The 18,644-nt window shown below is 39.3% G+C and overlaps 1 protein-coding gene across 1 annotated transcript; it reads left to right on the top strand.

The window, feature by feature from the left end:
• The first annotated feature begins 829 nt into the window (after positions 1-829).
• Positions 830-2,094, top strand: TENT5D (terminal nucleotidyltransferase 5D). The gene has a single exon (XM_008155340.3). The coding sequence runs from the start codon at positions 830-832 to the stop codon at positions 2,003-2,005; it is 1,176 nt and encodes a 391-aa protein (XP_008153562.1). The 3' UTR covers positions 2,006-2,094.
• The last annotated feature ends 16,550 nt before the right edge of the window (positions 2,095-18,644 follow it).

The raw sequence follows: 18,644 nt of genomic DNA, 5'->3' as shown, positions 1-18,644 counted from the left end.
GGGGTGATCAGGCTGGCAGAAGTGGTTAGAGGCAATCAGGCAGGCAGGCAGGCAGGCGAATGGTTGGGAGCCAGCAGTCCTGGATTGTGAGAGGGATATCTGACTGCCCGTTTAGGCCCAATCGGATTGGGCCTAAACAGGCAGTCGGACATTCTTCAAGGGGTCCCAGATTGGAGAGGGTGCAGGCTGGGCTGAGGGACACACCCTCCCCTGTGCACGAATTTCATGCACCGGGCCTCTAGTAGGTAATAATGTGTGTATCACATTTATTTTCATAATAATTCACTTTTTTCTGTTTTTTTTATTCTAATTTGCATTTTCTGTGCAATATATATGATGAATTCTCCAATGCTTTTGGCTTAAATATGTTATATATTGCTTTTGAACATAATGTTATCATTATGCTATTCCATCAGATATGCTATCTTGATCTCACTTTAAAGTCATGACAGTTAACCTCAGTGATGTATTATGATTATCTTATGAATAAAATTTATAACACCAAACAAACACAATCATAATATTTACATAAATAAATAATGAGAAAGGCCATCATTTTACATAAAAATAATTATAATTCTAACAAATCCCTGAGAGTGCCTGTTTGCATGCAGTAATGGTTCTAACAATCTTGGCATAATCAAAATAGCTTTATTTCCCTTATAAATTAGATACATTGATAATTTACTTCCTAGTTTTAATGTTATTTATTTTGAAGACAAGTCTATTCTTAACTTTTTCATACACTTTGGGTATAACACTGCTATCAAAATGCTAACATTTTTTCTTAATATTTTGTTTGCTTTCTAGTTGACCTACTGACTTCAAAATGTCTGAAGTTGGATTCAGTAATCTGACTTGGGATCAAGTTATAATACTGGATCAAGTGTTAGATGAAGTAATTCCAATTCATGGAAGGGGAAATTTCCCCACATTGGAGGTAAAACCAAAACATATCATAAATATTGTCAAAGATCAACTGATAGAGCAAGGAATTATTGTTAAAGATACCCGATTAAATGGTTCCATTGCAAGTTACATACTTGCAAGCCACAATGGAATCAGCTATAAGGATCTGGATGTTATTTTTCGTGTTGATCTACCAAATGATCAAGAATTTCAGATTGTTAAGGATGTAGTTCTAGGTTGTCTACTTGATTTTTTACCAAAAGGTGTAAAAAAGGAAAAGATTACCCTAAAGATCATGAAGGAGGCATATGTGCAAAAGATGGTCAAAGTTTGCAATAAGCATGATCAATGGAGTCTCATCTCTCTTTCAAACAACACCGGGAAGAATGTAGAGCTAAAATTTGTGAATTCACTCAAACGGCAGTTTGAATTTAGTGTAGATTCTTTTCAAATCCATTTGGATGACATGTTAGAATTCTACAATGACAAAAATGCTAAGTTAACCCAAGAGTCATATCCTGTTGTGGTAGCTGAAAGTCTATATGGAAACTTTCAAGAAGCAATGATGCATTTGCAATACAAGCTTATATCTACCAGAAAACCTGAGGAGATTAGAGGTGGTGGCCTTCTGAAGTACAGCAACTTGCTGGTTCGAGACTTTAAGCCAGTTTGTGAATCAGAAATCAAGACCCTTGAACGTTACATGTGCTCTAGATTTTTCATTGATTTTCCTGATGTAGTAGAACAGCAAAAGAAGATTGAATCATACCTCCGCAACCATTTCATAGGTGAAGAAAAAAGCAAGTATGACTACCTTATGACCTTGCGTGGAGTTGTGGATGAAAGCACTGTTTGCCTCATGCGTCATGAAAGAAGACAGACAATTGATATGATTACCAGTATGGCTTTAAAAGTACTAGGAGAACACAATATTCTACCCAATACAAATAATATAACTTGCTTTTATCAACCTGCTCCATACTTTGTTCCTGAGAGAGGGTATCCTTCTTTTTATATAGTATCTGGACCACCAGCACCTATTTTCTTTCGGCCATTCCTACCAGGGTACCCTAATGTGCCAAATGGTATGGTTTAAAAAACCCCCATACAACAGAAACTTGCTGTAATTAAACACCTCTTAAAAGCAAGTTTACAAATTCCATAAAATTTTAGATCTATTATTATTTGTATGGAGTTACCAACTATTTTTCATTGATTATAACATCATAGTAAATAAAATATCATCTGTGAACTGACCACTTCAAATGATTTTCAGAGATTATTAGTTATAATACCTTACAAATGTTCTGGACTGCTTAAAATGATTTTCAAATATTACCACTTATGACTTTCAGATTTGCTGTGATAAATACATTAGAGATGCCTACATTCTGATTAAAGTATAAAAGAACAGCCTCATAATTTCAATCCAGAGATAAGACAAATGCCAACATTCAGTCAATTTCTTTATGTTCGCTTCATTTCTTTCTAGTTGAATACTGTCAATGAATTTTTCAATGCTTAACAGAAATGACTCATTTCAAAGACAATAGATACAGAAGACATTAAAACCCTAGCCTTTGCAAACATTTTATTTTTCAATTAAATTGGGTTAGATACAAATTCCTACTATAGTTTGAAGGAACACTGGAAAATATGATACTGGAAAAAACTGGGCATTAGTAATTTATCAACTAGGTTAACTTAATTTGTAGATTTGCAGAATAATATCATCTGGCTGTACAACCAACAATGTGACCAGTTATATAGATTTCTTCATTTTTCTCCCAAATAAGTTGAAAAGAATGAGAATTACCAACTCTGAATATGAAAGTTTATCATCATCTATTAACAAGAGACTTTAAATAGCTAACAGAAAAAAAATAAGCAGAGGATTTTAGTTATGACATTTATCATTTTTATTATCTACCTGAGGGGCATGTTAATATATCTGGAGACATTCAGTGTTAATAAGTGAAAATATTTTTAAATATAACCAAATGAAGCATTTTCTTTTTATTTTGCCTTTACCAAAGATCAGTTACTAACATGCCAGTCAAGTGCCTTCTCTGTGAATTTTTCCATAACAATAATTTACTCAACAATTGCATATATTTATCCAGTATCTAAATATCAACTCAGTACATCAAATATACGGCTATCAAATCTACCAGTGGTAGTAAAACAGTGTTTTCTTTGTATAATGAAGAAAATTACAAATATTATTTGCTGTGACATAATGGGAGCTGTCCTGAATGAATATAGATAAGGCCATCAGAAAACTTCAATATTTTTACTTGCTTCTGATTTTTTATGAATTTCCATGTCAGTTTTCATTAACCATTCCAAGTTTTCCATCAAAGCATGATGCAGCAGGCATATTCTGAGTTTGTCACTTATAGACTGTGCTTAATCTGTCTTCTCTGTATTATAGTATTGGACACAAGAAGTACACCAAATATGGCATTTTCAAATAACTAATGTTTTTCAGGTGTTTTGTACCATGGCACCACTGGGTATCAATATATTTTTTAAAGAGTCATATTTTAAAATGTATGTATATACACACATATAAATATATACATATATAAGTCACACAATGCTGAGGCTGTATAGCATGGGTTCATCTCCTTGCTTGGGACAAATAAAGAATTAATAAATGCTTTATTAAAGAGAAAATTCTGTAATCTATTGACATATGTATTGGCTAAAAATGAGTGATCTTTCTGCCCTAAGTGTTCAGTTTGTGAGAGTGCATGTACCTAAAAATGAAGGAGTATATGCTATATTAACAGAACAACAACAAAAAAATATACCAAAAGATATAAGGAAAGTACTTAAGAATAAAAGAACTATGATAGTGATGAGTTACAGGAAAAGGTTCAATATTTTCCACAGTAGCATTTTATGCTGAATAGCACAATTCTGAAGCTTTTGGGACTATCTTGTTCCCCATGTGCACACTTAGCTTCCTTTGGTCCTATTGAAAAATTTTAAAGCTTTTTAAAATTTATTTTATTTTATGTTCTTCCATCGCCATTTATCTCCCCTAGCCCCTCTTTCATCTCCACTCACCACCACCTGACAATCACCATACTGTTGTCTGTGTTCTTATTGAGAATTTGAACTTTTTCCCTAAAAAGCAAATTCCCTATAGTATCCTCCTAAAGCTTTAAATCCCGCTGGGAGAATGTCCTGCTTCCTCATAAAATTTTATGCGTGTTTCCACTATAGTAAAAAAAGCTTGCAATTGGCATGTAAGATTTTCTCAAGAGAGACAATCCAAACCTGTTGAATGGGAATGGTATTACTAAAGAGGAAACTATAGCTTTATCTCCAGGCTTTTATATATATAGATAGATAGATAGATATATATAGATAGATAGATAGATAGATAGATAGATAGATAGATAGATAGATATAGATACTATCCCTAAGCTAGCCTGTCCTTTGCTCTCAATCAAGCAGGAGGACAACATAAAAATGAAACTTTTATATATAAAATGTGGTTACATTCCCAAATTGAAAAATAATCACTTCTAATATATTTTTAATAAAAATTGGTATTAGATAGCTATTAACATTTAAAATTTCTGTTTTAAAATTTTTCTCTTACAAATGTTCATATCCTTCCAGTAGTATTTGTCAACCCAAAAATATATTAGTTGATATTTGAATAGAGAGGATTGAAAACGATGTTCTTTAAGCCTTACATGTGACCGCCTTGAACAAAATTATTTCTACATAAATTATTTTATGGTTTTGGGAGTTTTGTTAAATTAGCTTTGACACACAGTACTAAATGCTTTAGAAAAGCAATAGTTGTTTTGGCAGTGAACTCAAAACAACTTACCTTATTGCATCTCCTCTACTTTTATTTTCAGGTAAAATGCTTTCAGATAGTGTCAGCTAGTAAAAAAATATATATATATAAACAGTTTCTAAGGTTAAAAATATACTTATTTTAAAAGTACTTAAATATATCTTTAACATGAAAGGCATCATCTTCTTCTAGGTAAAGAGTATATAGCCTGAAACAGAAACCATGCCATAGAGGTTATCTGCTTTAGAAATGTACAGGACCATATTTCATATGCTGTCAAGAGATTTATATGAAATCCAGTGCCTGTTTACTAAGTCAAGGAGTGTACCTCTGTAAAAGGGACATACAAATTGTAATCCTGACAGTTTACAAAAAGGAGGCAGGTAATTTTCCTGAAAAGCAAGTTTTTATTCCCTTATTTATTTCTTCTACCTTTTTCTTGTTTGCTAAAATGATACCTCTCTGCTCACAGTGATCAGAGGCAAGAAAGAAATGAAGTCTAGAGACAAAGTTAATGTGGCTTATATTACCAAAAAATAAAATGACACTTTTCCAAGTTTAGTTTCTAGTGAAGGGAGAGTCTGGAAATATCAGAATTTTTGACTCATAGAATTGTGATCATAGATTTCGCCATTCTAGAGAATAAAGCTTTAATGTATGCATTGTAGATAATCCAATTTTAGGATCTCTGATGTTTTCAAGGTTTCTCTTAACTAGGGTACACCAACAATACTTTAATTCAAAGGCCATGATTCTGGAGATATCTATTAACTTTTCAGTTTTTTAAGAACCCTGAAATTCTAGTCAACTAAATGTGAAATTACTTACATGGCTTACTGTATCACTCAGAGTTCAAACTAGTGTAAACTATAAGCTAACTTGTTTTAGTAAAAAAAAGTCAGAATCATTTTTAAGCATTGTTATGGGCTTTTGTATAATTATTGGAAATTTTTAAAATTTAGATAAGAAGTTGCATTTCAATTTCAATTAGTCAAACCAATTGAACTGTTTTAAAAAACAAGAGCTACATATCGTTTTATATTTAATACATAAAATTATATGTCAAAATATACAAACTTACAAATATTTAATTCCTATAGAATTAATATTACATTATATTTGCAATATAAATTACATTACATTAATATTACAATATAAACTACTAATAGATGATTTCCCTTCATTAGTTATAATGCAGTATCACATTTATTGAAAATTTTCAGTATATTTCATGTATTTCACTTAAAAATAACCTGATGTATTATCTGAATTTTTTAGATCTCAATCCATTCTGATTACATGATATTGTCCTATGGCTATTTTTTCAATTTGTCTTTAAGTTCCCTATTTACAGATGACTAATGATGAAAAATGAGGTGACATAGCAAACTCTTAATCTTTAAGTAAAGATATTCTGATGTTTTAAAACAAATACCATATATCTGAACAATACATTTACTTTATATCCAAATGCTGTTACTAAATTTAATTGGAAAATAAAATTCACTTTGACAGCTGTGGCTAATTATTTCATCTCACATAGTCTCTGTTTATATTGAATGAAATTACTATTTGTAACTTCCCTTCTAGTTTAAAAAGCATTCTACAAAGTTCTTTATTTAAAGTTCTTCTGTATGTTAAGTGAAAGTCTCAACCTGTGAAGCAAAGAATTAAGGCAATTCTTCTAATAATTCCAGCCAGAAACATGTTACTAAGTAATGAACAAGGAAAAGTAAATCTAAATTATTTATGGTCCAAGTCACTGACCAGATAAAATATAACTTGGATATGAGAAAAGTCCTACAATACCATTTCACTAGATGTGAAACAGTTCATCCAATAAAAATAAATTTAGTTTGACAATCTGAATTCAGTGCTTAGCAAACAAATTAAAACCAAAAGTTTTTATCTTAAATATGTGTTTCAAGTTTTAGTTAATTCAAATCCAGTTGTTTAGCATTAAAGAAAATATCAGTAAAAAGTTATAGTCACTGAGTGGGAAATGAAATAGAAACATCTAAAATAGTTGCCTAGCACCCAGTAAAATTGCTGATATGATTTCCTACACTAAGTCAGGTAGACAGATCTACATGTTAACATTAAACAATTCAGCACTTTAGGAAATCTGTGAATATAAATATAGCTTCATAAATGTTTTAGTTGCATTATTAGCCTTATAGTTCACATCACCAGTTTTAATCTCTTAAAGAAAATTTTTTGAAATATTCTTAAGAATTTATTGTGTGTCTGTAAATGAAGAGTATTAATGGAGTATCTAAGAGATGACTAAAATGTCCAGAGTTGAATGAAATGTGTATCTTTGCCTTAATGTTGACTATATGGGAAACCAGATTAATTTTATCCATGTCAATGCTCATTATATAACTCTGAGACATGTATGTACTATTTTGGAAAATCTATTTTATTGTTGACAAAAATGTTATATGAATAGTATAGGGTCTATTAGTAGAAACTATTTTTAAATGGATGATAATTGTACTCTTAGAGTTTGTCTAATAGCTCTTGTATCTGTTTCATTTGTTTTCTCTCATGCTGTTGTGCACTGTGTGGAAAAAGCATTACAGACATTCTGTTATTAAATAAATTTTTGAAATAAAATCACTGTGAAACATACATCATTGTGCCAACTGGAAAATGGGTAAATGCTTAATATTTCAAATACTATCAAATTCATTGTTTGCAATGTGTTCAAAAGTACTTATGAAGGAACTTTACCCTGGGATTTGTACAGAACCCCATTCCATCGAAGGGACTGACCTTCTATATAATGTGGCTTTATATAATTGACTTTCACCAATTATAATAGATTAACCAACAGATAACCCCATTTGCATAGCCTAATTATATAAATGGTTTGTAGTCATTCATTTATTAACCGAACTTCATTTGATTTTACATTGGTAAAATTTACTTATCTTCTCCTCCCTCTCAAATAAATGGTGCCTACAATACATTGGATAAGAACATAATTGGTGGGGAAATAAATAAAATGGCAGTATCACTCAAGTGAGTCAAATGAGTCAAAATGATATGACATTGTACTGAGTCCCCCAATACACACACACACACACACACACACACACACACATACACATACCACCAGCACCATACATTTGGCAGAGCCAAATAACATTTCCAATTAGGTATGTGTATTCTGATCTTATTTACAAACAATGATATTAAGTGATCACTCTGTGGAATGGAAAAGTAGATCAGAATACAGCATCCTAACATATAAAAACCCTGGGTCGTAACAACCAGTAACGACCGAGGCTTGACCAACTGGAAGTCAGTCCTGCAGTCAGTGCTGGGTTGCTGTGGCTAAGGGGGCTGTGAATCAGGGCCAGAGAGAGGCCTGAAGAGGGAAGCAGGGACTGATCCGTTGCCTCTGTGGCAGCTTTTGAATATATATTTTATTGATTTTTCACAGAGAGGAAGAGAGAGGAATAGAGAGTCAGAAACATTGATGAGAGAGAAACACCGACCAGCTGCCTCCTGCACACCCCCTACTGGGGATGTGCCTGCAACCAAGGTACATGCCCCGGACCGGAATCGAACCTGGGACCCTTGAGTCCACAAGGCCGACGCTCTATCCACTGAGCCAAACCGGTCTCGGCTGTGGCAGCTTTTGATCAGCACTTGCCTCTCTCTTTCTCTACCAGTCTGGCCAGCAGCCACGCTTCCATTTCTCTCCAGGCTTCCACTGGGGCTGCTGATCAGCCCCCCCGCCCCTGTTTCTGATCAGGCCCCATTGATAGGCCCAGAGACGCTTTCTGGCATAGAAACTGACCAATTAGAACCAAATCTGGGTGAAGTGTGAGGAACCAATGGCTGCCTAGGAGGCGGAGCTTTTGATGTTGACTGGCATAGAAACTGACCAATCAGAACCAAATCTGGGTCAAGCCCTAACTGTTTTGGCTCAGTGGATAGAGTGTCGGCCTGTGGACTGAAAGGTCCCAGGTTCAATTCCAATCAAGGGCATGTACCTTGGTTGCGGGCACATCCCCAGTAGGAGGTATGCAGGAGGCAGCTGATCGATGTTTCTCTCCCATCGATGTCTATCCCTCTCCCTTCCTCTCTGTAAAAAATCAATAAAATAAATTATAAAAAAAAATAAAAACAAATCTGGGTCAACTGTGAGGAGCCAATGGCTGCTTAGGAGGTGGAGCTTTTGATGCTGACTGGCATAAAAACCAACCAATCAGAACCAAATTGGCCGGCAGAGGAGGGCAGTTGGGGGCAAGATCAGGCTGGCATGGGAGGGCCATTGGGGGTGAGATCAGGCCAGCAGGGGGCAACCAGGCCTGCAGGGGAGGGAAGTTGGGGGCAAAATCAGGCTGGCATGGGAGGGCAGTTGGGAGCAACTAGGCCAGCAGGGGAGGACAGTTGGGGGCAACAAGGCCTGCAGGGGAGGGCAGTTGGGGGCGAGATCAGGCCAGCAGGGGAAGGCAGTTGGGAGCAAGATCAGGCAAGCAGGGGAGGGCAGTTGGGGGCAACCAGGCATGCAGGGGAGGGCAGTTAGGGGTGAGATCAGGCCAACAGGGGAGGACAGTTAGGGGTGATTAGGCAGGCAGGTAGGTGAGCGGTTAGGAGCCAGTGGATTGCAAGAATGATGCCCCCCAAGGGATCCCCAATTGGAGAGGGTGCTGGGCTGAAGGAACCCCCCCCTCCTTGCACGAATTTCATGCACTGGGCTACTAGTTTAATATGAAAACAAAGAACCATGGCAAAAGTGATCAGGACAGTAAAACACCAAAAGGCATGGTTTGCTTGAAGTTTCTACAGCTTTAACAACCCCCTAGCAACTCTGTAAAGGATTAAGTATCTTATGTGCAATACATAGAATATATCAATAAAAACCCTGTTTTAAAGGTGGCATATTTTCTCTACATAATGTAAATTATCAGATTACTAAAGCTTAAAGTAGATTATTACAATTTAAAAAAATGAACCACCAATGCAATTAAGACAGTTTTTTAATCCTATAATTGGCAAGGATAAATTATGCCATATCTGGTACTTTAAACTTGAACAGAAAACATAGATACTATCCATTGATCCTATATAATAAAAGGGTAATATGCAAATAGACCAAATGGCAGAACCAAACAACCAATCAAAGCATAATATGCTAATGATATGCTAAGGCTGCTCAACAGCTCACTATGACATGCACTGACCACCAGGGGGCAGATAGTCAACTGGTTGACCAGTTTCTATGACGTGCACTGACCACCAAGGGGCAGATGCTCTGACTGGTAGGTTAGCTTGCTGCTGGGGTCCTGCGATCAGGACTGAGTGAGATGGGCCGTACATGTCCTGGAGCCCTCCCTTGGTCCCTCTCTGGCCTGATCCCACAGGCCACTCCCCTTGGGAGGGTGCCAGATGCATGGTTCATGGCTGGTGAGCACTGCTGCGGCAACACAAGCCTCTCCTGATCGGGACTGGGCGTGAGCCCACAGCAGACACAGTGGGGCTGGGATGAGCAGGAGCAGCAGGTAGGAGCTGCAGGTGACATTGGACTGTGGGTTTTGGCCCAATCCCTGCAGGCCACCCAGAGGGACCCCACCCATGCACAAATTCATGCACCAGTGCCGGAGCCTGCCGGCACTGCAGTTGAACGGTACCTGAAAAGGGGGGTGAGGATTAAAGAACACAGACACTTTAGTTACCGGGAGGGCAGACAGTTCAAGACTGCCGCACCACGTTTATTTTCTCGGCCCTTTTTATAGGCAAAAACAGCTTGTGCAAGCATAAAGGTCATTGCCCGGGCAGGATGTTTTTTCCGCCTTAGCAGAATCCCAGGTATACTTTAAACTTCTCACTCCGTCAATTTCCCTATCCTTGTTCCTGTTATTGAGAACCTATTGCAACTCTTGACCCTACCACAGTGCTACTTCCTCTTCAAGCCTGCTTAGTATCAAACCTAAATATGTGAAGTGAAGGCCCCAGCAAAGCGGGGAAAACAAGGTTACTGGATTGTTTACCTGATTGCCTCTCACGGTCTCCCACATTTCCCCCTTTCCTTTATAATAAAAGAACCGGGGTGGGCCTTAACTGGCTAGGGAAGTAGAGGTCTGATTCCTCCCGTGGCTCATCAGCCACTCCTCAGGCTCTTGGTATCTTTTGGGGAGGAGAGGCAGAGCCCTTTTTCTTACTATATCTACTTTAGATGATACCAACCTCTATGCAAATCAGACATACCTTCAGAGGAAGTCAGAGACGGCCAGCTACTATAAGGCCTTCCCTTGCAGATGCTTTGCTCTGCACCTAGCCAGTACCCAGTCTCGCCTTGCGGCGAGATGCAGCACTCTGACTACCTGTCTGCTTCCCATGGAGGCAATCAAGCTTAAAAATATGATTCTATACAACATGTAGAGGCCCTTGTGGGCCGGCCTTGAGCTTGACCTCGTGTAGGCCTGTTTGGAGAAGTGTCAAAGCACTGATTCCTCTGCGCACCAGAAAAGGCAAAAAGCATGCTAGCCCTACCACCACGGCCCCTACTAGGGCTACGGTAAGGGCCACATGTTGAAGGTCAGAGGTAGAGGGGACCATGCGCATAAGCTGATTTAAAAAGTCCTTGGCGGTTTCTGCCGCATCTACCTCAAGGGGGTCTGTACTTTGCAGACCTAGGATCTCCTCATGTAATTTCAGTAGGTCTATGGATTCGTTAGCATTGTGCCAGATTCCTGACAAATGAGCCTTTACCTTATTCTAGCCATGTACGGACTGGTTGTATGGCTGAGGCGTAACACATATCTATTGATAGTTAGCATGGCATTGTAATTTGTTCCTTACCTTTAACCCATCTATTTCTTCCCCTAGGTACATAACCATGTCATATAAAGCATTGAGCTTCTCCTCAATCTTTCTATCAATCGCCTCTTGTGTCCCTAAGGCTGTGCTAACATTTTTGGATAAATTATTGACAAAATGAGCTGTTTGTACCTCTTGGGTAAGGGCCGCAGCAGCAGCTGCAGCCGTGGCAATTAAGGTTATCAAGGCCGTGACACCGGCTATCAGCAACCCAATGAACCTCCGGGGTCTGCTGAGGGCCGAGGTCACCTCCCTCCACACCTGGAGGGAATGATCATTATACCAGGGCTCAGAGAGATTTATCGGGACCATTACAAAGGCAGGCTGGTGGAGAACAACCACCTGTTCTCCCCAAGGTACATTAGCAATACAATTGGTTAACAGACAATTTACACAAGTAACATTAAAGGTCTGACCTTGATGGGAAATATTCACCTTCCCCACTAGCAAGGCATAAGGCTCTGGCACACAGGCAGTCACATTAACTGTCCAGCTGCTTGCAGTCCAGTTCTTATTCTTATCACTAGACGGATAGGTCACCACGGCTGTGACCGTGTTCAGAGCAGCAGCCAATTTCCAGAGTAGTAGCTGGATTGGACCGCCAGCCAAGCTCCAGAGTCCCTCATAGAGTCCTTGAGTCCAACTGGTCTTGTTGAAGACGGACCAGTTGATGATGGATGAGTTGGTGCCCTGGATCGGGAAGGCAACAGCTTGATTGGTGTAGCACCGCTCCCAAGGCACGGAATGCTCCCGTATACCGGATGGTTTCTCACATGGCAGGACGTCTCGGGGAAGAGAGGCATTCAGTCCGGTTCCCAGCCCCCCGAGGCTCATCACATTGATATTCCATCCAACGGTGGAGCTGTTGACCTTAAAAGTGACCCCTTGGAGGGTGACACAGCCCGTTGCACTCACGTTCTTGGAAAAACAAATAGGAGTGCCTTCTCCTACAGCGGAAAAGTTGTATGGCACTGGGTTGTGCGCCTGGAGGTGACCATTCAAAGGCCCCCCAAGAAGCTTGGTATTGTTAACATAAACCGGGACGTTGCGACCCTCCTGTTGGGTCCTGGTCCTCCCTCTCGGATGTCTGGACTGTTGCGTGGCGAACCAGCCTCTCTGGTAACCAGCGCGGCCCCTCGGCGTCCTGTGGGAAAACACAGACATGGCCTCGCCCCCAGATTAATACAGGATCGGGCCCATACCACTGTCCTGTTAGGGGATCTTTCCAGCGCACCTGAGCATAAGTGCGGGAACTTACTGGCTCCCCACAATCTCTGAGCAGCAGATTGTCCATGAGCATCAAAAGTTAAAAAATTAAGGATAAAGAGAGCATGATGTAAATAGTTATGTGCTGACCTAGGGTATAGCTCCCCCTCTTTTATTTTTTGCAATTGAGTTTTAAGAGTCCCATTGGCTCTCTCTACTATCCCCTGTTCTTGAGGGTTATAGGGAATTCCTGTTTTTAGACTGATTCCTAGTTGACTGCAAAATACCTGGAAATTCTTACCAGTGTACCCTGGTCTATTGTCTGTTTTGATACATTTGGGCTGCCCCATGGTGGCAAATCATTTTAAGCAATGGGCAATACAATGCTTACTGGCTTCTCCAGTTTGGGCAGTTGCCATAATAAATCCAGAAAATGTATCTATAGTGACATGTACATATTTTAATTTCCCAAAAGGGGCAACATGAGTAACATCCATCTGCCATAGCTGATTGGGCATTAACTCTCTGGGGTTTACGCCATAGGAGGGTACAGTAGTGGTAGTGGGGCAAGTACCGCATTGTTTAACTATCTGCCGCGCTGCTTCTCTAGTGATTTTAAACTGTAAGCGCAGGCTGTTACTATTTTGATGATGAATGGCATGTGACTGTCGAGCTAATTGTTCTGGGGTAGGCTGTGTTTGGACTAGCATTGCCACTCGGGTGGCCATGTCAGCTAGGTCATTTCCTTTAGAAAGGGGACCAGGGAGGCCTGTGTGAGCTCGGAGGTGGCCAAAGTAGCAAGAAACTTGCCGTCTCCGTATCTGGCCCTGGATGCTTGCAAACAACTCTTGGACTACAAGGTTAGAGGTTTCTATGGTTGGTACAGTCTCTATCAATTCCAAAGCTTTTACAACATAATGGCTATCAGAATACAGATTAAAAGCTTGATTAGGCAGCTGTTCCAGAACTACCAGAACGGCTTGTAACTCTACTACTTGAGCGGAGTTATGACCCATCTGGAAAGAGGTTACCTTGCCTGATATGTTAGTGGCATAAAAAACAGTAACTGTTAGATTTATTTTATTAGACCCTCACAAAGTACCTTGGCATAACTATTTACCCTCTGTTTAGGGAGGCAGAATGCAAATTATTTACTCTTCCTGGCTTACTGACCTGTATTATTTGCTTTCTTTACAACATATCTCTTCTCCTTCTTACACCTACACAACCTTCTATTGAGACACTTCTAAATTAGCCTTTAAACCTTCTCTCTATGTCCTTTAAAAATGCATAACCATGCCTCAGACCTTCTACTCAGTATTCCTTATTCTTTGAAACCTCAATCCTTTAATGAATCCTAAAAACTAAACAGCCAGAATTTCTTAGATTAACATTTATGACTTAGACCTTCTGTGATAAAACTAAGAGCTGGTAAAAATATTTCCTTTTGAGAGACAGATCCATGGCACCAGCCATGACGAGGCTTCAACCCCAGTATGAACTGAAAACTCAGGCAGCAGCTGTGGGAAATTGGATTGTGAGAAGAGGGTCCCTCTTGGCAAAAAGGACTAATATAGGATGCTTAATTGCCTTCCCAAGGGGGCCTTCCACACAGTGGAAGGGATTAAATCCTTTCATATCCTTTTTAAATTGCTGCCAGATATTCAAAGAATTAGTTTGTAAGTTTGTTTGGTATATGCTGTTGTAAAATATCAAAAATTATAATGAAATTGCAGAATAATATCATGTAAGGATATCCTTTGCTCTAGGCCATGGCAATCCAATTTCAAACTGGCTGTCAATTATTTAGTTACTCTGTTTTGCCATTTTTGGGGCCAAAACCTTCATAACATTTAAAGTATATTTATTAATTTTTATTTGATAAGGCTTTCCATGCAATTTCAAGTATATTAGATCTTTTTTATAAAGATTTCCTTTAAGAAGAGAGGATAAATTTCTTGTATTACTCCGGGCCCTTGGAGCTTTCCAAGAATCATCTCTGTTAAGACCTTGAAATTTTAACATGGTAAAAAAAAACAAAAAAAAAAAACATCAAATATATATATATATATATCCATATATGATTTAAAGATTATAATACTTTTTTATAATTATCTTAATATTTATCAAATTTAAACTTTTAGAGCTGGCCAGTCAAATATTTTTTAGCATGTCCTAGATTAATAACACAATAACACTTTATATTTCTAAGAATAAATACAAGACATAATCAATTAAGAGCTTCAATTCTGTCCTCTAGGTTTCATGCAATGCATACTCAGATCAACATTTCAGTATTATAACAATTCAATACATTTAGATCTTTTAAATTTATCATTTGATTTAGTAAACTTCCAAGTTCTTTTTAAATTTCCAGCCGATAGGCCTGGACCAGCCTCTAAATTTCAAAATGGTCACAATTTTCCTGCTGGGGAAATCAAGAAGCAAACTCTCAGCCATTCATATGTAAACTTGACTATTTCCTTCTTGCTATTTACTTGCCTCTGGCGGGAAATTTCAAGAGTTACTTTAGATGCCTTGGGAAACTGGCCTGTATTTCTTTCTCCGGTTCATCTTTGCCATTTTTAAGGCCAAAACAGTCTCGGGTTTTTATTCTGTACACACAAAAAGTTAAGTTCAGCTCAAAAACTATGCGCACTCGTTTTTAAACCGGCCTTTTCTCTTTACATGTGCACAGAAACCCCAGATGCATTTATGAATTTGTAAAAGCTTTAAGTCATTAGCTGGAAAATAAATAAAGATGGTGAAGATGAGGCCTTTCAAAGTGGCCTTTCCCCCTTATCTCCCTCTCCTATAGATAATATAGACCAATCATCTCCCCAACTGCATCCTTCCTCCCTTTGATCTCCTCAGCCCCGCTCCCTCCCCCATTTCTTTCTTCTTCCCATTCTCCTTTTAAGCTCTACCAGCTCCCCTTTAAAACTTTTCTTCCCTCCCTCTCTCTCTCTCTCATCCTACCTTTCCCATACATTCTTCTCTACTTACTTCCACTGTTTTAATATCTATCTACCTGCATAATTATTCACTATCATTTATCTTTTTTCTTTTCTGATTCCTACTTTTAAAATCTGTCTCCAGTACACAACTATACTTGATTTTCATTATAGATCCACATACATCCTCTCTCCTTCTTTAACTCTGCTCTCTACTGATTCCTTTATAAAGTTCTTTCCTCCCTCCTTCCTTTCTTTTTTACTCTTTTTACAGGCTAATTAAAAAAAATACTTTCTTCTTTCTCTCTTTCTATGCTTTTCATCCTTAGTACTGACTTCTTTACTTAAAAATCACACTCAATAAAAATACATTTTTTAAAAATCACCCTGTACTTAATTTTCTTACTAACTCCTCTTTTTAAACTCCCCTCACTCTCACATTCTGTTTATTCTTTTTATTTAACTATTTTCCTGGCCTCACCACATTTTAGCATCCTTCTCTTTCCTGCTTGTTCCCAAGTTTCTAAACACACAGTTCCCTCTGCTAGTTTGTCCCATTTTCACTAGCTTCTCCCGCCGTCTCCTCTGTCACCGCGTCCCACTACCTCTCTGAACGTTCTCTTGCCTTATTACCGCGGTGCTCCTTCACCGAATCCCCTGTGTTCAGGTCCCTGTTCCGGGCGCCACCTGCCGGAGCCTGCCGGCACTGCAGTTGAACGGTACCTGAAAAGGGGGGTGAGGATTAAAGAACACAGACACTTTAGTTACCGGGAGGGCAGACAGTTCAAGACTGCCGCACCGCGTTTATTTTCTCAGCCCTTTTTATAGGCAAAAACAGCTTGTGCAAGCATAAAGGTCATTGCCCGGGCAGAATGTTTTTTCCGCCTTAGCAGAATCCCAGGTATACTTTAAACTTCTCACTCCGTCAATTTCCCTATCCTTGTTCCTGTTATTGAGAACCTATTGCAACTCTTGACCCTACCACAGTGCTACTTCCTCTTCAAGCCTGCTTAGTATCAAACCTAAATATGTGAAGTGAAGGCCCCAGCAAAGCGGGGAAAACAAGGTTACTGGATTGTTTACCTGATTGCCTCTCACGGTCTCCCACACACCAGGCCTCTAGTATAAGAATAACTTGTCCTAGCTGGTTTGGCTCAGGGGCTAGAGTGTTGGCCTGCAGACTGAAGGGTCCTGGGTTCAATTCCAGTCAAGGGCACATGCCTGGGTTGTGGGCTTAATCCCCAGTAGGGGGCTGCAGGAGGCAACCAATCAATGTTTCTCTCTCATCATTGATGTTTCTATCTCTCTCTCCCTCTCCCTTCTTCTCTGAAATCAATAAAAATATATTTAAAAAAGAATAATCAACTTTAAAATTGACAAATGGTAAATTAAAAAAGTAAACTAAAAATATTCCTGTTTTCATCTCACAATGTTTTCCTTGTAATGTACCAGTTAAATTATGGGTGGTATTTTTCAAAGGGCACCATTATATTCAGATAATATCTTTAATCAAGCAATGTAACATAATTTAATTATTGAGTATTAATAGAAATGAGATGCATTTACTTTGGGATCCCTGAAAATGATGCCATTAAGTTACCTGCATATTATAAAAATTCTGATTAGATTTAGTGATTGAAGTGCTTCTCCTCCCCACATATTATTTCCAATGTTAAAATAAAGTGGAGACACATTATTGTTCTATGTGCTCTCATTCATGTCTAAATCAGGTCTGGTAAGAATATCTAAAATTACATATTTGCATGTTTTCTTCAAAGGTATACTTTATTTTTTCTTAAAATGTTAACAATATTATCACATCATACCTAATAATAGGGTAATATGCAAATTGACTATACCTTCGCTACACCCACCAGCCACGCCCACCAGGAAACCATCCTGCCGGAGGCTTTTCCGGCCTTGGGCACCAGCAGGGAGCCTGTGATGGATCGCAGGCAACCAGGGTTCGGCTCCTGCGATCCGTCGCCGGGAGACTGGGGTGTGGCCGATCCCAAGGCTTTTCCGGCCTTGGGCACCAGCGGGGAGCCTGCGATGGATCACAGGCAACTGGGGATCGGCTCCTGCGATCCACCACTGGTAGGCTGGGGTGCGGCTGAGCCCAAGGCCGGAAAAGCCTCCGTTGGGCACCAGCAGGGAGCCTGCAATGGATCACAGGCAACTGGGAGTCTGCTCCTGCGAGGGCGTCTGCTCCTGTGCTTGATTGCAGGGAGCTGGGGTCCCCTGCCCAGTGGGCAGTGTCTGTGATCACAGGGAGCTGGAGGTCCCTTTCCCAGGCCTAAAGCTTTGGCCAGAGGCTTTAGGCCTGGGCAGGGCACAGCCAGTGATTGCTGTGAACTATAGAGGAAACACCTTTTCTGACTGCACATTGGCTAAGCTTCCTGTATGCCACTGGTAATATTCTTAGTAACTTGGGTAATAAGAATCCAAAAAGGTGATCTAGGGTTTTTCCACCACACTTCTGGAGAAAAAAAATGAAGGTCCGCTGCTGGAGGGCTAAGAAATGTCATATCCTGCCCTAGCCAGTTTGACTCAGTGGATAGAGCCTCGGCCTGCCCACAGCAGGGTCTGGGTTGATTCTGATCAAGGGCATGTACCTAGGTTGCAGGCTCCTCCCTGGCTGGGGCCCAGATCAGGGCTCATGCAGGAGGCAACCAATCAAAGTGTTCCTCTCACTTTGATGTTTCTCTATGTCTTTCCCTTTCTCTTCCACATTCTCTAAAAGTCAATAGAAACATATCCTTAGAAGAGGATAAAAAATAAAAAAAGAAAGAAATGCATATCCTATGAAAGACACATCTTGAAAATGCCTAAAGAAAGTTGTCATTTTTTCTGGGTGAAGGGACTGGGGTCGTGTTGATGAAAACACCTTGGTGGCTGTGGTGACTGGCAGTGGC

This window comes from Eptesicus fuscus, chromosome 1, assembly GCF_027574615.1.
Source record: "Eptesicus fuscus isolate TK198812 chromosome 1, DD_ASM_mEF_20220401, whole genome shotgun sequence".
NCBI lineage: Eukaryota > Metazoa > Chordata > Mammalia > Chiroptera > Vespertilionidae > Eptesicus > Eptesicus fuscus.
This window is presented reverse-complemented; position numbering and strand designations above follow the sequence as displayed.

What these genes read in the sequence shown, in the direction of transcription:
- TENT5D (XM_008155340.3), top strand. Translation starts at nt 830, where the DNA reads ATGTCTGAAGTTGGATTCAGTAATCTGACTTGGGATCAAGTTATAATA.